This window comes from Piliocolobus tephrosceles, chromosome 17 (genome assembly GCF_002776525.5).
Source record: "Piliocolobus tephrosceles isolate RC106 chromosome 17, ASM277652v3, whole genome shotgun sequence".
NCBI classification, from domain to species: domain Eukaryota; kingdom Metazoa; phylum Chordata; class Mammalia; order Primates; family Cercopithecidae; genus Piliocolobus; species Piliocolobus tephrosceles.
This window is the reverse complement of record NC_045450.1, coordinates 27,948,651-27,965,434: the sequence shown is the minus strand read 5'-3', so window position 1 is coordinate 27,965,434 and position 16,784 is coordinate 27,948,651. Positions and strand designations below refer to the sequence as shown.

The window sequence follows — 16,784 nt, the reverse complement described above, 5'->3', positions numbered from 1 at the left end:
TTCCCCGTGTTAGCCAGGATGGTCTCAATCTCCTGACCTCGTGATCCACCTGCCTCGGCCTCCCAAAGTGCTGGGATTACAGGTGTGAGCCACCATACCTGGCATCTAATTTTTTGTATTTTTAGTAGAGATGGGGTTTCACCATGTTGGCCAGGCTGGTCTCGAACTTCGACCTCAGGTGACCTACCCGTCTCAGCCTCCCAAAGTGCTGGGATTACAGGCGTGAGCCACCATGCCAAGCTGAGAGGGATTTTTTGAGGCGAGATACTTTGTGGTCTCAGGTTTTGTGCTGGGCCTTGGTTTCCCCTCTGTAAAAGGAGGATGTAGTTCCCATCCCACAGAACTTGCATTATAACTAATAATTATCCCTGCCTTGCTGGAACTTACAGTCTAGCCATAGAGACAGGAATGAATGCAGAAAGCGACATACCAGGGCTGGTCAGGAATCCAGAAGTGGAGGGCTCGGCAGCCCTGTCTAGGAGTATGGGAGTGGCTTCATGAGGGCTAGGGAGTCAGGGGCAGGTGGAGGAGCAGGTGTGCTGGGCAGAGGGCATGGCCTGAGCAAAGGCCTGGAGAGCAGAAGATCAGAGGCATTCAGGTTGCCAGAATTGTGATGGGGCTGGTGACCAGCCCCTGAGGGGCCTTCAAGGCCAGGCACAGGACGGAGACCCTGGGGAACCTTGGAAAGGTTTCATGCAGAAGAAGGATGTGATCTAGTATGAGTCTAGAATATTTTCTCTGGGTACTGGTGTGGAGGCTGGAACTCAGGAGGGGAGGCAAAGATCCTAAGAGGACAGCCAGCTGGTCACCTTCTGTGAGGTGCCTTGATGGCCAGTGGCTGCTCACTTCATTCTGGCCAAGAGCCAGCGTGGCTGATAGTGTAGCTTTGATGTACCCTCTCTTCTCCCTCTGGGCCTCAGTGACCCAGTCCCCTCCATGCAGCAGAAGTCTGGAAAAATAGTGGCTGAGGAAGCCCCAGGCTGGCAAGGACAACCATCTCCTTCTCCTCCTGCTCCCTCTAGGACCCGATGTCCTGAGGAAGACGCCTCTCCCTCCCCCTCCCTCCTCCTCCAGGCCCATGCCGATACCTCTAAGACATTTTCTTTTCTGGGCACTGAGGCCCAGCCACCTGTTGTCTCTAAGAAGAGAGAAGGAGCCACCCTAAACTTAGCAGCTGCCCTTAGCCTCCCACACCAGCCCCTCCCTGCCTCAGACGGCAGCTGCCTCGCCTTATAGGGTTACCATGGGGGTCCCAGCCAGGGAGGAGCCCACTTATTACTGGGTTCTGGGAGAGGAGGAGGACTCCAAAAAGGGGAATGGGAGGAGTGCTCAGGAAGCTTGGGTCAAATGGGAGATGGGAAAGGTGAGGAGGAGATCAGACACTGAATGGGAATTGACAGGACTTGGGACTGAGTTGAGAGTGAGGGACCTTTGAGAACTCAGAAACCAAGGAGGAACTGAAAAGTCAGGAGCTAGGTCTCACTGGAATTCCAGAATGGTGGATGCTATATGGAAATCGGACTATGGGGGTCAGAGAAAGAAGAGGGTGTTTAGAACTCGGAAGGTTGGAGCTCATAACGTCAGGTCTTTATGCTTGTGATCTAAGGACAACCTGGAGCGCTCATGAGATTGAGGTCGGGGTTCTCAGTGGAACATGAGGAGCACGGAGGGATGTGGCACTGAGGGGAGAGGGGTTGACGGGACTGGGGCCTCGGATCCTCAAAAGAATAGTAACACACATATGGGGAGTTCATGGTATTGGGGATTCATGGATTTGGGGTTTGAGATCCTCACTAGAAGAAATGGTGGGGGTACACAGAGGGATAAGTTCTGAGGAATTGGAGCCTGGGTTCTGGGGAGGAGCTCAGATAGATGGGAACTGAGGAGAGGGACTTGGAGGTTGGGATTCCCACAGGAAATGGGTGAAGCAGAGAGATGGGTTGCTTATAGGATCTGGGGGCTCTGGCTATTGCAACCTGGGCCTGGAGTGTTAGGGTTAGTTTGGGGCCGGGATCGGAGAATTACAGAGTAAAGGTTGAGGGTACTGGGTCAGGGCACTGGATCTGTGGTGGGGCTCAGGGTCCCACAGACCACCAGAGTTGGGGGCTCAGGAGCTGAACGAAGAATAGGGGCCCGGGAAGGACTCCAGAAGGGCAGCGCGGCACTCATTGGTTGAGGGCTGCACTAATGCCCCCCCTTCTCCGTACTGTCCCCAGCTGTCACCCTCCTGTAGGGCTTGTCTCCGGTTGTCACCGACTATCCCTGGGCTGGCACCGCCTGCTGGCAGCGTCTTTGCCCTTTGGATGCTCCCATTGGCTGAGACAGCTATCTATTTTCCTGTCCTGTGGTCGAAGTGGTAGAACACGATCATTGGCTGACGAGGCGAATTAATCTCTAGCTTGCCCCTCCTCCTCCCAGCTGTCCTTCCTTACTGACCATTTTGGGAGACCTAAAGAATTCCTCAGCTCTTCCTATTGACTGCGGATGCTGTCTGTCACCGCCTAAAAGAGACATCACTGCCTGTCAATTTGACCACCACCTATTCCCCTTTTCATTGGCTCCCTTTTTACCGTTCCTATTGGTCAAGAAGCTGCCAGGCCCCACCTCTTACTCGTACAGCCCCTGCCTCCTCCTCCGCCCTTCCGCGCTCATTCACTCTTCAGTCATATTCATTGGCCAGGAGGTTCAGGCTCCTGCGTTTCTATTGGTTATTTCTTTGGTCCCACCTTCCCCTGCCTTTCTTCGTCCTCTGACTGGTCTTACAGCCCTACGCCTTCTCCGTTTCCTCTTTCCAGATGACCCACCCCTTTTTCGCATCCGGCCCCGCCCACGATTCCAACGATTGGCAGAAGCTCAGTTCTCTCTCTCCCACTATTCGTCCAAATCCTCTGACGAGGCGGGAGAAAAAAGGAGCGCGATGGGACAGTCTGCGCGCAGGCGTGGAACACCGAGACGCTGGCCGCGGAGCCGGCTCTGTGGCGTGTGCGCAGGCGCGAGGTCGGCTGCTCGCCCCAAGCGGGAGGGAGGGGGCGGCGGCGAGAGCGCGCGAGGGGGTGAGACGGCACGAGCGAGACCCCGGCGCGCGGCGCCCCTGGACCCCTGCCCCGCCCCCGGCGCGCGCCGAGCCGCGCCCTTCGCCCTCTCCCCTTTCTCGGCTGGTCTCGCCGGGAGGCCCGAGGGGCGGCGCCTTCTGCGGCCTCCCCGGCGGGGGTATGTGAGGGGCGGCTCGCGGCCATGGAGACCGGCCCGGCGCCCCTGGTGGCCCCGCCGCGCCGTCATGGCGCCCCCGCGGCCCCGTCGCCGCCGCCCCGGGGTTCCCGGGCCGGGCCCGTCATGGTGGTGGCTCCGGGACCTCCAGTGACTACGGCCACTTCGGCCCCCGTCACCCTGGTGGCCCCCGGGGAGGCGCGGCCCGCCTGGGTCCCGGGGTCGGCCCAGACCTCTGCCCCGGCCCCGGCCCCAGCGCCAGCCCCGGCCGTCACGGGCAGCACGGTGGTGGTGCTGACCCTGGAGGCCTCGCCCGAAGCCCCGAAGCCTCAGGTCCCCTCCGGCCCGGAACCCTCAGAGCCCGCGGCCGTGGCTGGAGCTGAGACGTCGAGGGCTCTGGCCGCAGGGGCAGAATCTCCGAGGACAGAGGAGGCTCGACCCTCACCCGCCCCAGGACCAGGGACCCCCACCGGGACCCCTACCAGGACCCCTTCCAGAACGGCTCCTGGGGCCCTGACCGCCAAACCCCCGCTTGCCCCCAAGCCGGGAACCACAGTGGCCTCAGGAGTGACTGCACGGAGTGCATCAGGACAAGTGACAGGTGGGCAAGGAGCTGCCGCAGCAACATCAGCATCAGCAGGACAGGCTCCTGAGGACCCCTTAGGCCCTGGCACAGGCCCCTCGGGGACTTGTGAGGCTCTGGTAGCTGTCGTGACCGTGACCCCAGCTCCGGAGCCTGCTGAAAACTCTCAAGACCTGGGCTCCACGTCCAGCCTGGGACCTGGCATCTCTGGGCCTCGAGGGCAGGCCCCAGACACGCTGAGTTACTTGGACTCCGTGAGCCTCATGTCTGGGACCTTGGAGTCCTTGGCAGATGATGTGAGCTCCATGGGCTCAGACTCAGAGATAAACGGGCTGGCCCTGCGCAAGACGGACAAGTATGGCTTCCTTGGGGGCAGCCAGTACTCGGGCAGCCTGTGAGTACCAGTGGGCACCCAGCGGGACCGCCTCGGGGAAGCAGAGGTTGGGGGAGGGCGAAACGATACACTTTGCCCAGACTCTGGCAGCCCAGCCTCCTCTGAGGATCCAGGGGGTGATCAGCGCGAGCTGCCGTGCCTTGAGCATCCTGAGGTGCCTGTGACATTGGCATGTTAGTGAGTTTCAGACCAGGGGTCAGGAGGTCTAGGTTTAAGCCTTGCCTTTGATGGGTTGTGTGCCCTTGAGCTAGTGGCTTCCCCGTGTCCGTGCCTCAGTTTCTTCCTCTATAGAGTGGATTGAATGAAATGATACCTGAGGTCTCTCCAGCTCTTCGATGGGGAACTCCCGCTACAGGCCGGATATTCTGGAGGGTTGGTTGGGCGAGGGTTCTGGTCGAGACCCTTGGTCCCTTAGGGGTGGAGAGCCTGGGAGGGGTGCAGGCACCTCCTTTCCCCCATAGCCCTAGGTCCCAGGGATGGAGTAGAGAGGTGGGGAAGTCTGGCTGATGGAAGGGAGACAGTGCAGTCAGGACCTTGCTGTGAAACAGGACAGTCTTGTATCTGCACTGAAGTAAAGGGGGTGGGAGAGGCCTCTTCCCCATTTCCTCATCTCCCCAGCCGGGCTTACTCTTTCCTAGTTCCCTCCCAGGCCTGAGTCACTCCCGAGGTAGGGGGTGATTGCCTCTGACTTCTTCCTTCCCCCTCTCTGGATCCTGCCCGTTGTTCCTGTGCCCCTTTGACCTGCTGTCAGGCCCCAGGTGCTAAGGATAAATCGTCCTTTTAAGGAGTCAGTCATCTGGAGAGAAAGACAAGTACTTAAACAGTTGGTTTCAATAGAAGACCTCAGGTTTAGCCTAGAGATCCCCAGAGGGTTTCCTGAGTGCACACAGGCAGGGAGTCAGCTGAACCTGCTCTGAATCGTGGAAAGTAAGTAGGATTTAGTCTTGGCTATGTATGCAGGGATGGGGGACAGCCCTGTGGGAGGGTTTTCCAGGCAGGGTTCATGAGCCAACCAAAATCAGAGAGCCTTTGATTGGGTACCAACATTCAGGGTCTTACACGGGAAAGCAACTGAAGTTTGACCCTGGTGCTTTCCAGGCATAAGGCCTCGGTTTATAGATGAAGAAACAGAATTAGTGCAATTGAGTGAATTGTCCCCCTCAAATAATCTGGATCTGTGTGACCAGTGGCTCTCTCCTCAATAGCAGGCTGTCCTGAGGAACTCGGGCTGAATTCAGTTGGAGGGAGTCCCTCTTGTGTGCCAGGCACTGTGCCGGGTGCTGTTTCTCTACTTTGTAGCTTTGTTTCTCTAAGATCAGCTTCTATGCCAGAGAACTCTACCTCTGGGGCAAGACTGACTGTAATCGACATCACTTTCTCAGCGTTCAGTGGCTCGCTGCTGTCCACAGGATGAAGTCCAGGCTCTTTGGCCCGCGCACAGCCTCTCTGGTCACCTCTGCCACCACCACTCACTAGGTGCTTTGCGCTGTGGTTCTGCTGAACTAGTTGTAATCCTTTCCCCTTCATATTCAGGCTGTGCACCTGCCAGGAGTGTTCTTCTCCCCTTTCTTTGCCTGCTAAGTTCTACTCATTTCTTCATGGCTTACCTCAGATGTCCCCTCCTCCAGGAAGCCTTCCCTGATACCCACTGCCCCCACTCCAATTGGATGCCTCTTTGGTACATCTTTGTCATTGCATTTCCCATACCGTATTACAGTTTTCGCTCCTCTTAGGCCGTAACCTTCTTGAGGGCCAGAAGATATCTTACTCTTACCAGCCTTGGTACAGTTTGGAACTGACTTATGATAGAAATTAATGAGAGATGGTTTCTCTGTTTAAGGAGCTTCTAGAACAAAGGAAACTAACATTTAACGAGCCCCTTCTATTTAACAATTGTTTATATGCAGTTTCTCAATAGTGTTCTCATAACTTTGTGATGTAGGTGGTGGTGTCTTTTTTTATGTTTTTATTTTTTATTTTGAGACGGAGTTTCGGTCTTGTTGCCCAGGCTGGAGTGCAATGGCATGGTCTCGGCTCACTGCAACCTCCGCCTCCCAGGTTCAAGCAATTCTCCTGCCTCAGCCTCCATAGTATCTGGGATTGAAGGCATGTGCCACCACACCCGGCTAATTTTGTATTTTTAGTAGAGACAGGGTTTCACCATGTTGGCCAAGCTAGTCTTGAACTCCCAACCTCAGGTGATCCTCCCACCTCGGCCTCCCAAAGTGCTGGGATTACAGGCATGAGCCACCACGCCTGGCCCAGTGGTGTCTTTTTATAACTGAGGAAGGGACTCAGGTCATCCCTTGCCAAGGCTCCCCAGGGTCTCAGAGACAGAACTGAAATTTGAACTTAGGTGGGTTTGATTCTTAAGACCCAAGCTTTCTTCTGTTCCACTCACCTCCTAGTACTGACTCCTACAGGTAACTGAAGAATGATGGGGCACCATAAGTATGAAGCTCTGACAGAACAGTGGGTAAATAGGGCAGGGAGACCTTTATTTGCCTGGGATGATTTCAGGGAGGAGGAGTAGAGTAAATTGCAGGTGACCCAAGGGATCACAAAAGTTTGATAGGACAAAACTCAGATGATAGTGTCTAAGGAGACAGAAGTACATTTGGTCTGTATTTTTTCATTATTATTTTTTGAGATGGAGTCTTGCTCTGTCGTCCAGGCTGGAGTGCAGTGGCACAATCTCGGCTTGCATCCTCCACCTCCTGGGTTCAAGCCATTCTCGTGCCTCAGCCTCGCGAATAACTGGGATTTCAAGCACATGCCACCATGCCTGGCTAATTTTTGTATTTTTTAGTAGAGACAGGGTTTTACCATGTTGTCCAAGCTGGTCTTGAACTCCTGACCTCAAGTCATCCGCCTGCCTCGGCCTCCCAAAGTGCTGGGATTACAGGCGACAGCCATCATGCCCGGCCTAGTTTATTATTTTATTTTTATTTTTTGTAGAGACAGAATCACATTATGTTGCCCAGGCTGGCTTTGAATTCCTGGCCTCAAGTGATTCTCCTGCCTCTGCTTCCCAAAATGCTGGGATTACAGGCATGAGCTACCATGCTTGCCCTCTAGAGTATTTTATTTTATGGATAGTATTACTTAATGGCCACCTTGCTGTGTGTTATTTCATATCAACTCTCAACAGACCCCTTCAGGTAGGTATTGTTATTCTCTGCACCTTACAGATGAGGAAATTGAGGCTTAGCAAAATTAAGTGATTTGCCCAAGGTCACACGATGAATAAATGGTAAAGCTAGGACTTGGATCCAGATCTAATGCAAAATGTGGCTTTAAAATACTCCATACTCATCCCAGCACTTTGGGAGGTTGAGACGAGCGGATCACGAGGTCAGGAGATCGAGACCATCCTGGCTAACACTGTGAAACCCCGTCTCTACTAAAAAATACAAAAAACTAGCCGGGCGAGGTGGCAGGCGCCTGTAGTCCCAGCTACTCGGGAGGCTGAGGCAGGAGAATGGCGTAAACCCGGGAGGCGGAGCTTGCAGTGAGCTGAGATCCGGCCACTGCACTCCAGCCTGGGCGACAGAGCGGGACTCCGTCTAAAACAAACAAGCAAGCAAGCAAACAAACAAAATACTCCATACTCTCTCCCCAGATTTGGATGTGTCAGAAGTGAGATTTACATATGACCTCTGAATAGAGATCCATCAGGGAAGGAAGCCCTTTCAGTGTGCCTTGGGATGCCCAAGTGGCCAGACATCCTGATGTTTGGTAGCTCACAGACTATCCAGTTTCTCGTTTGAACTTGGGGAGGTGGCTCGCCTCAGTTCCACCTGCAATGCAGGTTTTACACAATTGCTTCTGACCCCTTCTGTGCTCCCCGCACCCTGCAGAGAGAGCTCCATTCCCGTGGACGTGGCTCGGCAGCGGGAGCTCAAATGGCTGGACATGTTCAGTAACTGGGATAAGTGGCTGTCACGGCGATTCCAGAAGGTTTGAGGGCTGAATGGTGGGCAGGGCAATGCGCAAGTTGGGAGGGGTGGCGTGTGCTCCAGGGAAGCCCAGGAAGCTGATAATATCTGCCCTCTGGAACACACTAGGGATAGATGGGCCCTGGTGGGGGAATAGCTTTAAAAATTGAATGCCAGGCCAGGTCCAGTGGAATCAAGCCTATGGGATGTGGGGGGAGTATCCAGGGAGCCTGTGGACTGCTAGGGAAAGCTTGGAGGCTGTGCCGGCCCTTGAAGCTGTCCCCCTCCTGCCACTTTGCCTTAGGTGAAGCTGCGCTGCCGGAAGGGGATCCCCTCATCTCTCAGAGCCAAGGCCTGGCAGTACCTGTCTAATAGCAAGGAACTTCTGGAGCAGAACCCAGGAAAGTTTGAGGTGCGTGCAGCTCCAGGGTGTGGGGACATGTGGCCCTGTCTGTGCAAGGGGTATCAGTTCCCCCAGATCCTGAGGTAATCCCCGCTGTCCCACTGCAGGAGCTGGAACGGGCTCCTGGGGACCCCAAGTGGCTGGATGTGATTGAGAAGGACCTGCACCGCCAGTTCCCTTTCCACGAGATGTTTGCTGCTCGAGGGGGGCATGGGTAAGGTGGCCAGACCATGGGGATCAGTCAGCAAACATTGGCTGGAGGATCCACCTTTTATCTTAGGTGGATACAAGACTGAATTGAAAGTGGTTTTTGCCCTCCAGGACTTGTAGAAGAGAGATCTGTAATGGACTAAGTGTCAAGCCATATCAAAGGAACTGTCCTGGAAGGAGACTTGACTCGGGTTGTGTGTGGGGGCACATCACGGGCTCCTTGAAGAGCTTGCATTTGGGCTGGGTTTTGGAGAGGTGGGAGCTATAGCAGTGGGGCAGGGTTTTCCTGCCTGGCGGTTATGGAAAAGATCACCAGGGACCCTTAAATGCTATGCCAAGGCATTTGGAATTTTGTTCTATAGACCAAGCTTCCTCCAGATGTCAATATATACTGTTCCCTAGTAGTATGCAAGGTGATCTTAGGGAGTTCTCGGATGGACTTTTTTTTTTTTTTTTTTGAGATGGAGTCTTCCTTTGTTGCCCAGGCTGGAGTGCAGTGGTTTGATCTTGGCTCACTGCAACCTCTGCCTCCCAGGTTCAAGCAATTCTCATGCCTCAGCCTCCTGAGTAGCTGGGATTACAGGTGCACACTATCATGCATGGCTCATTTTTGTGTTTTTAGCAGAGACGGGGTTTCACCATGTTGGCCAGGCTGGTCTTGAACTCCCAACCTCAAGTGATCTGCCCGCCTTGGCCTCTCAAAGTGCTGGGATTACAGGTGTGAGCCACTGCGCCTGGCCAGATGGAATTTTTTTTTTTTTTTTTTTTTGAGATGGAGTTTTGCTCTTGTCGCTGAGGCTGGAGTACAGCGGCATGATCTCGACTCACTGCAACCTCTGCCTCCTGGATTCAGGTGATTCTCCTGCCTCAGCCTCCGAAGTAGCTGGGATTACAGGTGCCCACCATCATGCCCGGCTAATTTTTGTATTTTTAGTAGAGACGGGGTTTCACCATGTTGGCCAGGCTGGTCTCGAACTCCTGACCTTAGGTGATCTACCTGCCTCGGCCCCTCCCAGAGTGCTAGGATTACAGACATGAGCCACCACGGTCAGCCGGACAATTTTTTTAATCAATAAGTCATCCTTTAGCAAATATTTATTTAGCGTCTGCTATCTGCCAGGCTCTGTCTAGTCACAAATGATTGCGGTGAACAAAAAACGAAAAACTCCTCTCATGGTGTTTATATTTTAGTGGGGACAAAGAATAAAGCAGGGAAAGGAACGTATGTTGTATGTGAAATGACGGTAAGCATTAGGAGGTTATTTTTATTTTTACTTTTATTTGTTTTTTGATAGGATGGGTTTTCATCATGTTGCCCAGGCTGGTCTTGAACTCCTGGGCTCAAGGGATCCGCCCGCCTCATCTTCCTTAAGTGCTGGGATTATAGGTGTGAGCCACTGTGCCTGGGCCTAAAGAGCACTTTAAAGGAAGAGGGAAATAGAGAATGTGACTGGGGATGGGGTTACAAATGACTTGATCCCACTTATGTTTTAAAAGGGTCATTCTGGCTACCATGCTGAGAACAGACTATAGGGAGACAAAGACAGAAACGAACCAGTTAGGAGACTTCCTGTAATCCAGGAGAGGGGTGAGAGCTAGACCAGCATGGTAGCAGCGGGAGTATGGAAAGAAGTGGTTGGATTCTGGATATATTTTGAAGGTCGAGTCAAAGGGATTTGCCAATGGTGTGTGAGGGGAGAGAGGGGAGTAGGGTTTTTGGCCTGAGAAACGAGAAGAATGGAGTTGCTGTTTACTAATATAGATGGGGTAAAGGTAGCTGTGGGGGGCATATCAGGAGCTCAGTTTTGGAACGTTTATTTTTTATTTTTATTTTTTGAGACGGAGTCTCGCTTTGTTGCCCAGGCTGAAATACAGTGGCGCCACTTCGGGTCACTGCAACCTCCGCCTTCCGGGTTCAAGCAATTCTTCTGCCTCAGCCTCCTGAGTAGCTGGAATTACAGGGGCCTGCCACCATGCCCAGCTAAGTTTTGTATTTTTAGTAGAGACAGGGTTTCACCATGTTGGCCAGGCTGCTCTCGAACTCCTGACCTCAAGTGATCTGCTTACCTCGGCCTCCCAAAGTGCTGGAATTACAAGTGTGAGTCTCTGTGCCCAGCAGGGAATATTAAATTTAAAATGCTTATTGGACCTCTAGATGGAGATGTAAGTTCAGTGTACAATATACACAAACCTGGATTTCAGGGCAGACGTTTAAACTGCAGATAAATTGGAAATTAAGAGTCGTCAGCTTATAGAGGGACTAAATCTTACACACGAGACTGGATGAAGTCACCAAGGCAACAAGTGTAGATACAAAAGGAATTGATGCGCAACATTCAGCGATTGAGCCCTGCAGCTCCGATATTTTGAGAACGGAAAGATGAGAAAGAGCCGGTAGAGGAGACTGGAATGAGAAGCTAGAGGTAGGAGGAGGACCAGGAGCGTGTGATTGGGAGCAAAGTGAAGCGGGGTTTCAAGGGTCAGCTGTGTGAAATGCTGCTGAAGGGTCCAATAAAGTCCAGCCTGAAAATTGACCTCTGGATCGCACACTGGAGAAGTCAATAGTGACCATGTTAAAAACAGTTTTGTGGCTGGGCGCGGTGACCTGATCACCTGAGGTCGGGAGTTCAAGACCAGCCTGGCCAACATGGTGAAACCCCGTCTCTACTAAAAATATTTTAAAAAGGCCAGGCACGGTGGCTCATGCCTGTAATCCCAGCACTTTGGGAGGCCGAGGCGGGGGCGGATCATGAGATCAGAAGTTTGAGACCATCCTGGCTAGCACAGTGAAACCCCATCTCTACTAAAAAAAAAATACAAAAAATTAGCCAGGTGTGGTGGCGGGCGCCTGTAGTCCCAGCTACTCAGGAGGCTGAGGCAGGAGAATGGTGTGAACCTGGGAGGCAGAGCTTGGCAGTGAACTGAGATGGCACCATTGTACTCCAGCCTGGGCGACAGAGGAGACTCCGTCTCAAAAAAAAAAAAATTAGCTGGGTGTGGTGGCAGGCGCCTGTAATCCCAGTTACTCGGGAGGCTGAGGCAGGTTGCAGTGGGCCGAGATCGCACCATTGCACTCCAGCCTGGGCAACAAGAGTGAAACTCTGTCTCAAAGAAAAAAAAAATAATTCTGTGGCCAGGCGTGGTGGCTCACACCTGTAATCCCAGCACTTTGGGAGGCTGAGGCAGGCAGATCACCTGAGGTCAGGAGTTTGAGACCAGCATGGAGAAACCCCGTCTCTACTAAAAATACAAAATTAGCCAGGCGTGGTCAGGAGGCTGAGGCAGGAGAATTGCGTAAACCTGGGAGACAGAGGTTGCAGTGAGCCAAAATCACACCATTGCACTCTAGCCTGGGCAAGGGGAGTGAAACTCTTGTCTCCAAACAAAAACAGTTTTGTGTGGAGCAGTAGGTGAAACCCTGACTGGAGAATGGGAGGAAAGAGATTGAGGACAGTGAATTTATAGGTAGGGAAAGAAACAGTGTGGTATTTGGAGAGAAGAGAGGGGTAAAGAGACTTGTTTTTTTGTTTTGTTTTGTTTTGAGACAGTCTTGCTCTGTCACTCAGGCTAGAGTGCAGTGGTGTGATCTTGGCTCACTGCAGCCTCCGCCTCCCAGATTCCCGGATTCAAGTGATTCTCCCACCTCAGCCTCCCGAGTACCTGGGATCACAGGTGCCTGCCACCACACCTGGTTACTTTTTGTATTTTTAGTAGAGATGGGGTTTCGCCATGTTGGCCAGGCTGGTCTTGAACTCCTGACCTTAGCTGATCCGCCCACCTTGGCCTCCCAAAGTGCTGGGATTACAGGCCTGAGCTACTGCGCCTGGCGAAGAGACTTTTTTTTTTTGAAACTCAAATAACAGCATGTAGGTATGCTTGTGGGAATGGTGTAGTGGAGAGAAATTGATAGTGCAGGAGTAAGGGGAGGGCTGTTGGAGTGGTGGCCTGTACGGGCGAGAGGGGATGGGATCCTGGGCCCAAGTGGAAAGGAAGTGCTTGCCAGGATCACAGACTCTTCACGCATAGCAACAGCGAGAAGGCAGGGACACAGAAGCAGGCAGGTGGGTGATGGGCGTGGGCGCTTGTGGAAGTTACATATTTATTTTAATATGCATTAGGTAAAATAACCATATCAAACCTGTCATTTCGTGGATGCTTTTGCAAAGTGGAGAAAAAATGTCAAGTAAATAATAGTAGGGTGGTATGCAGATAAAATACAAATGAAGATCACACTTGAATGCCTGGAGTTTTGGGAAAAGCTATTCTGGGCACTGGTCAGGAGGAGGATGTGTGAGACTGGAGGCAGGGAGAGGATTTGGGAGGTCATTTTTTCTGGGCAAGAAATGGAAGTCTGAGCTGCGAATGGCTGTGGAGGTGGAGAGGAGCAGGCAGGAGTGGAATTCAGGGTGCAGTGCTGCTTAGGCTTGGAGGAAGAGGCTCTTTTCTGATGTGGGGCTGAGTGAATAGAAGTCCTGGACATGGCAGTGGGGCACCCTCAAGAGGAGCAGGTCTAGGGTACAGATTTTATTCTTTTGTATGCAGAGACAAGAGAAAGGGCTGAGGCACAGCTGGCTTCCAAGACTTCCCCAAGAACCATGAAATCCAGTGAGACCCATAAGGCAGGCCCTGCTCTGGGGAGCTCCTGCTTTGGGGTGACAAAGACATTCAGTGCTAGAGGAGGGCTGATACTGCGGCTGTGGAAAGCTTCCTGGAGAAAATGACCTGGAAGGTTTCTGGGATGTGGCAGAGGAAGGAGGGTGAGGGTGCAGCCTGTGCTGGGATGGCAGGGAGCATGTGGAGTGTGTAGCCAAAGGCGGAGCCCTGGGGCCTGGAGTGCTGTGCTGTGGGCTGAGCCTTTAGCTGAAGCTCGCTCAGCAGGACTGGACAGGTGGATGGAGGATCCTGGTGGTAAAGCTCTGGGATGAATCTGGAACTGGGCTTGGGGACAGAGCTCTTGGCCCCTGTGACTGCCCTCATGGTCTTCCCCAACCCCCACAGGCAACAGGACCTGTACCGAATCCTGAAGGCCTACACCATCTACCGGCCTGACGAGGGTTACTGCCAGGCCCAGGCCCCCGTGGCCGCAGTCCTGCTCATGCACATGCCTGCGGAGGTCAGCGCCCTGGTTCTGGGCCGGGAGGGGCAGGGGGGAATCTCAGCCTGCAGTGGTGATGGGGGAGCTCCCTGCTCCCTGCTTCTCAGGCCCCACCCCTCCTCCTTGTTCTTGCTCTTCTCAGCAAGCCTTTTGGTGCCTGGTGCAGATCTGCGACAAGTACCTGCCAGGTTACTACAGTGCGGGGCTGGTGAGTGTCTGAAGGCTGGGTGCATTCGGGGCTGTGGCATTTCCTCCAGGCTGCAGGGAGGTCCTTGCCTTGCCCCACCCTGGCCTTCTCAGCCTCTGCCCACAGGGCCTGCCAGTTCTCCCCTGATGGGGGCACAGCTGACTTAGCCCTCTTCTCATGACTTGTCCCACCTGCAGGAGGCCATTCAGCTGGACGGGGAGATCTTTTTTGCGCTCCTGCGCCGGGCCTCTCCACTGGCGCATCGCCACCTGCGGCGGCAGCGCATCGACCCTGTGCTCTACATGACGGAGTGGTTCATGTGCATCTTCGCCCGTACCCTGCCCTGGGCGTCAGTGCTGCGTGTCTGGGACATGTTTTTCTGTGAAGGTACTTCTGTGGCCCTCCAGGCCATGAGGGGCTATGGTGGCTACCAGGAGTTCTGTCATATTTCTGGCAGTCCATGGACAAAAGGTACTTGCGGGTGGAGGTTTCACCATAAGCAGCTGGGGGCTGGAGAAACAGGCCTGATTTTGGTTCTGCCGCCAACCTAGAGCATGCTCTCCCTGCCAAGATTCTGAGACTGATAGCAGCTCATTTCCTTTCTTGGGGCTTCAGTTTCCTCATCTGAGATTGGCAGTAGATGGGGATGGGGGCTGTGAGTCCGTCCTGATCAGGACAGGCTGAGATCCTGGGTCTGACCACCCTGTGCTCTCTACTCTTCACCCCTGCAGGCGTTAAGATCATCTTCCGGGTGGCCCTGGTCCTGCTGCGCCACACGCTGGGCTCGGTGGAGAAGCTGCGCTCCTGCCAAGGCATGTATGAAACCATGGAGCAGCTGCGTAACCTGCCCCAGCAGTGCATGCAGGAGGACTTCCTGGTGCATGAGGTAGGCCTGCGTCCTCAGCATAGCCCCTGCCTGCATCAGCCCGCTCCCACCCTCAGCTCCATTCTGGTATGCACTTCCTCTCTGTCCAGGTGACCAATCTGCCAGTGACAGAAGCACTGATTGAGAGGGAGAATGCAGCCCAGCTCAAGAAGTGGCGGGAAACACGGGGGGAGCTGCAGTATCGGCCCTCACGGCGACTGCATGGCTCCCGGGCCATCCATGAGGAGCGCCGGCGGCAACAGCCACCCCTGGGCCCCTCCTCCAGCCTCCTCAGCCTCCCTGGTCTCAAGAGCAGAGGCTCCAGGGCAGCTGGAGGGGCCCCCTCCCCGCCGCCTCCTGTCCGCAGGGCCAGTGCTGGGCCTGCCCCAGGGCCTGTGGTCACTGCTGAGGGACTGCATCCATCCCTTCCCTCACCCACTGGCAACAGCACCCCATTGGGTTCCAGCAAGGAGACCAGGAAGCAGGAGAAGGAGCGGCAGAAACAGGAGAAGGAGCGGGAGAAGGAACGGCAGAAGCAGGAGAAGGAGCGGGAGAAGGAGCGGCAGAAGCAGGAGAAAGAGCGGGAGAAACAGGAGAAGGAGCGGGAGAAGCAGGAGAAGGAGCGGGAGAAGCAGGAGAAGGAGCGGCAGAAGCAGGAGAAGAAGGCTCAAGGCCGGAAGCTTTCGCTGCGTCGAAAGGCAGATGGGCCCCCAGGCCCCCACGATGGCGGGGACAGGCCCTCAGCAGCTGAGGCCCGGCAGGACGCTTACTTCTGACCTCTGCCCTGGGGCTGGACTGCATGGCCCCCCCCTTTCCCTCAGCCAAGAGCAGGCCTGGCCTGAGGTGCCACCCCCTAGCCCCTCGGCAGGCTGTCCCTCACTGGGGAAAGTGGCTTGGTTCCCCGTCTCCTCGCCAGCTGCTGATCCCTACACGGGCAGGACAGATGGGCAGCTGCAAACGAGTCTAGAGCCTCTCATCTCCCATGAGGCTCAGCTGGGGTCTTTGTCGCTCCTGCCCCAGTTCCCTCTGGGTCCCCTACTAGGTGCTGTCCTGATTGGCCCGTTGTCATCCCAGGGGTGACTCCTGGTGATGGGAGTCAGCAGTTTCAAATTCTTACACTCCATGGCTCCCCTTACCATGAGGTGGAGCTGGCTTCCTTTTCCCTGTCTTCAGCCCTCCCTGTCTCCCTCAATTCCTGGCCAGGGCTCTCTTTCTGGACCTTTCTGTGTTGTAATTATGTACAGAGGATGGGGTTGGCCTGGGGTGGGGATGCTCGCTTTTGTCTTCTGTCCTTTGGTTCTCCTTCCATAATGCTCCTGTATCCAGTTTATTTAAGGGGACATGCACTGGAATAGGAAATGTCCCCCATCTCCCTTCCCACACCCTGCTGTGCACCCTCCAAACCCACCTTGCTCTGTGTTCTCAGGCCCCCCTGCTTTGTCTCACCAGGATCCCTACCATTCACCTTGTTCCCTTCCACCCCTCCAGTTAGTCCCTATCTGGGTAAGGGTCTTCCCTTGAGCTCCAGGGGGTGGAACCCAATGTTTACATTCTCTTCTGTCTCTGCCCCCCCACCCCATGCAGCGCTTTGAGGAATCAGAAAAGAACCTGCTGTTGTACCTGGGTCTGTCTCCTGCCTTGTTACTTGATGGGGGTTGGGGTGGGGTAAGGATGAGGGAGGGAGGGAGGGACAGAGCCAGGACCTGGGTCTCTGTTAAAGCAGTCTGCTGTCTTGGCAAGTAGGTATCTCTTGGCTTTGGGTCCATCTCTCAAGTTACTCATCAGACACTGGTTGAGCTCCCACTCCAGCTTTGCCTGGGATGTGCTGTCTCCATTGTCACTGGCTGCCTGGAGCTCTCTATGTACCACCTGCAGCACCCAGATCTGCTTCCCAAAGCGCTC

The 16,784-nt window shown here is 54.3% G+C and overlaps 1 protein-coding gene across 1 annotated transcript; it reads left to right on the top strand.

The window, feature by feature from the left end:
* The first annotated feature begins 2,930 nt into the window (after nucleotides 1-2,930).
* TBC1D10B (TBC1 domain family member 10B) lies at nucleotides 2,931-16,506 on the top strand. Its single transcript, XM_023191202.2, has 9 exons — nucleotides 2,931-4,184; nucleotides 8,045-8,144; nucleotides 8,427-8,534; nucleotides 8,633-8,739; nucleotides 13,734-13,848; nucleotides 13,973-14,038; nucleotides 14,215-14,404; nucleotides 14,749-14,903; nucleotides 14,993-16,506. Exons 1-9 carry the CDS (start codon nucleotides 3,235-3,237, stop codon nucleotides 15,656-15,658), a joined length of 2,457 nt encoding a protein of 818 aa, XP_023046970.1. The 5' UTR covers nucleotides 2,931-3,234; the 3' UTR covers nucleotides 15,659-16,506.
* The last annotated feature ends 278 nt before the right edge of the window (nucleotides 16,507-16,784 follow it).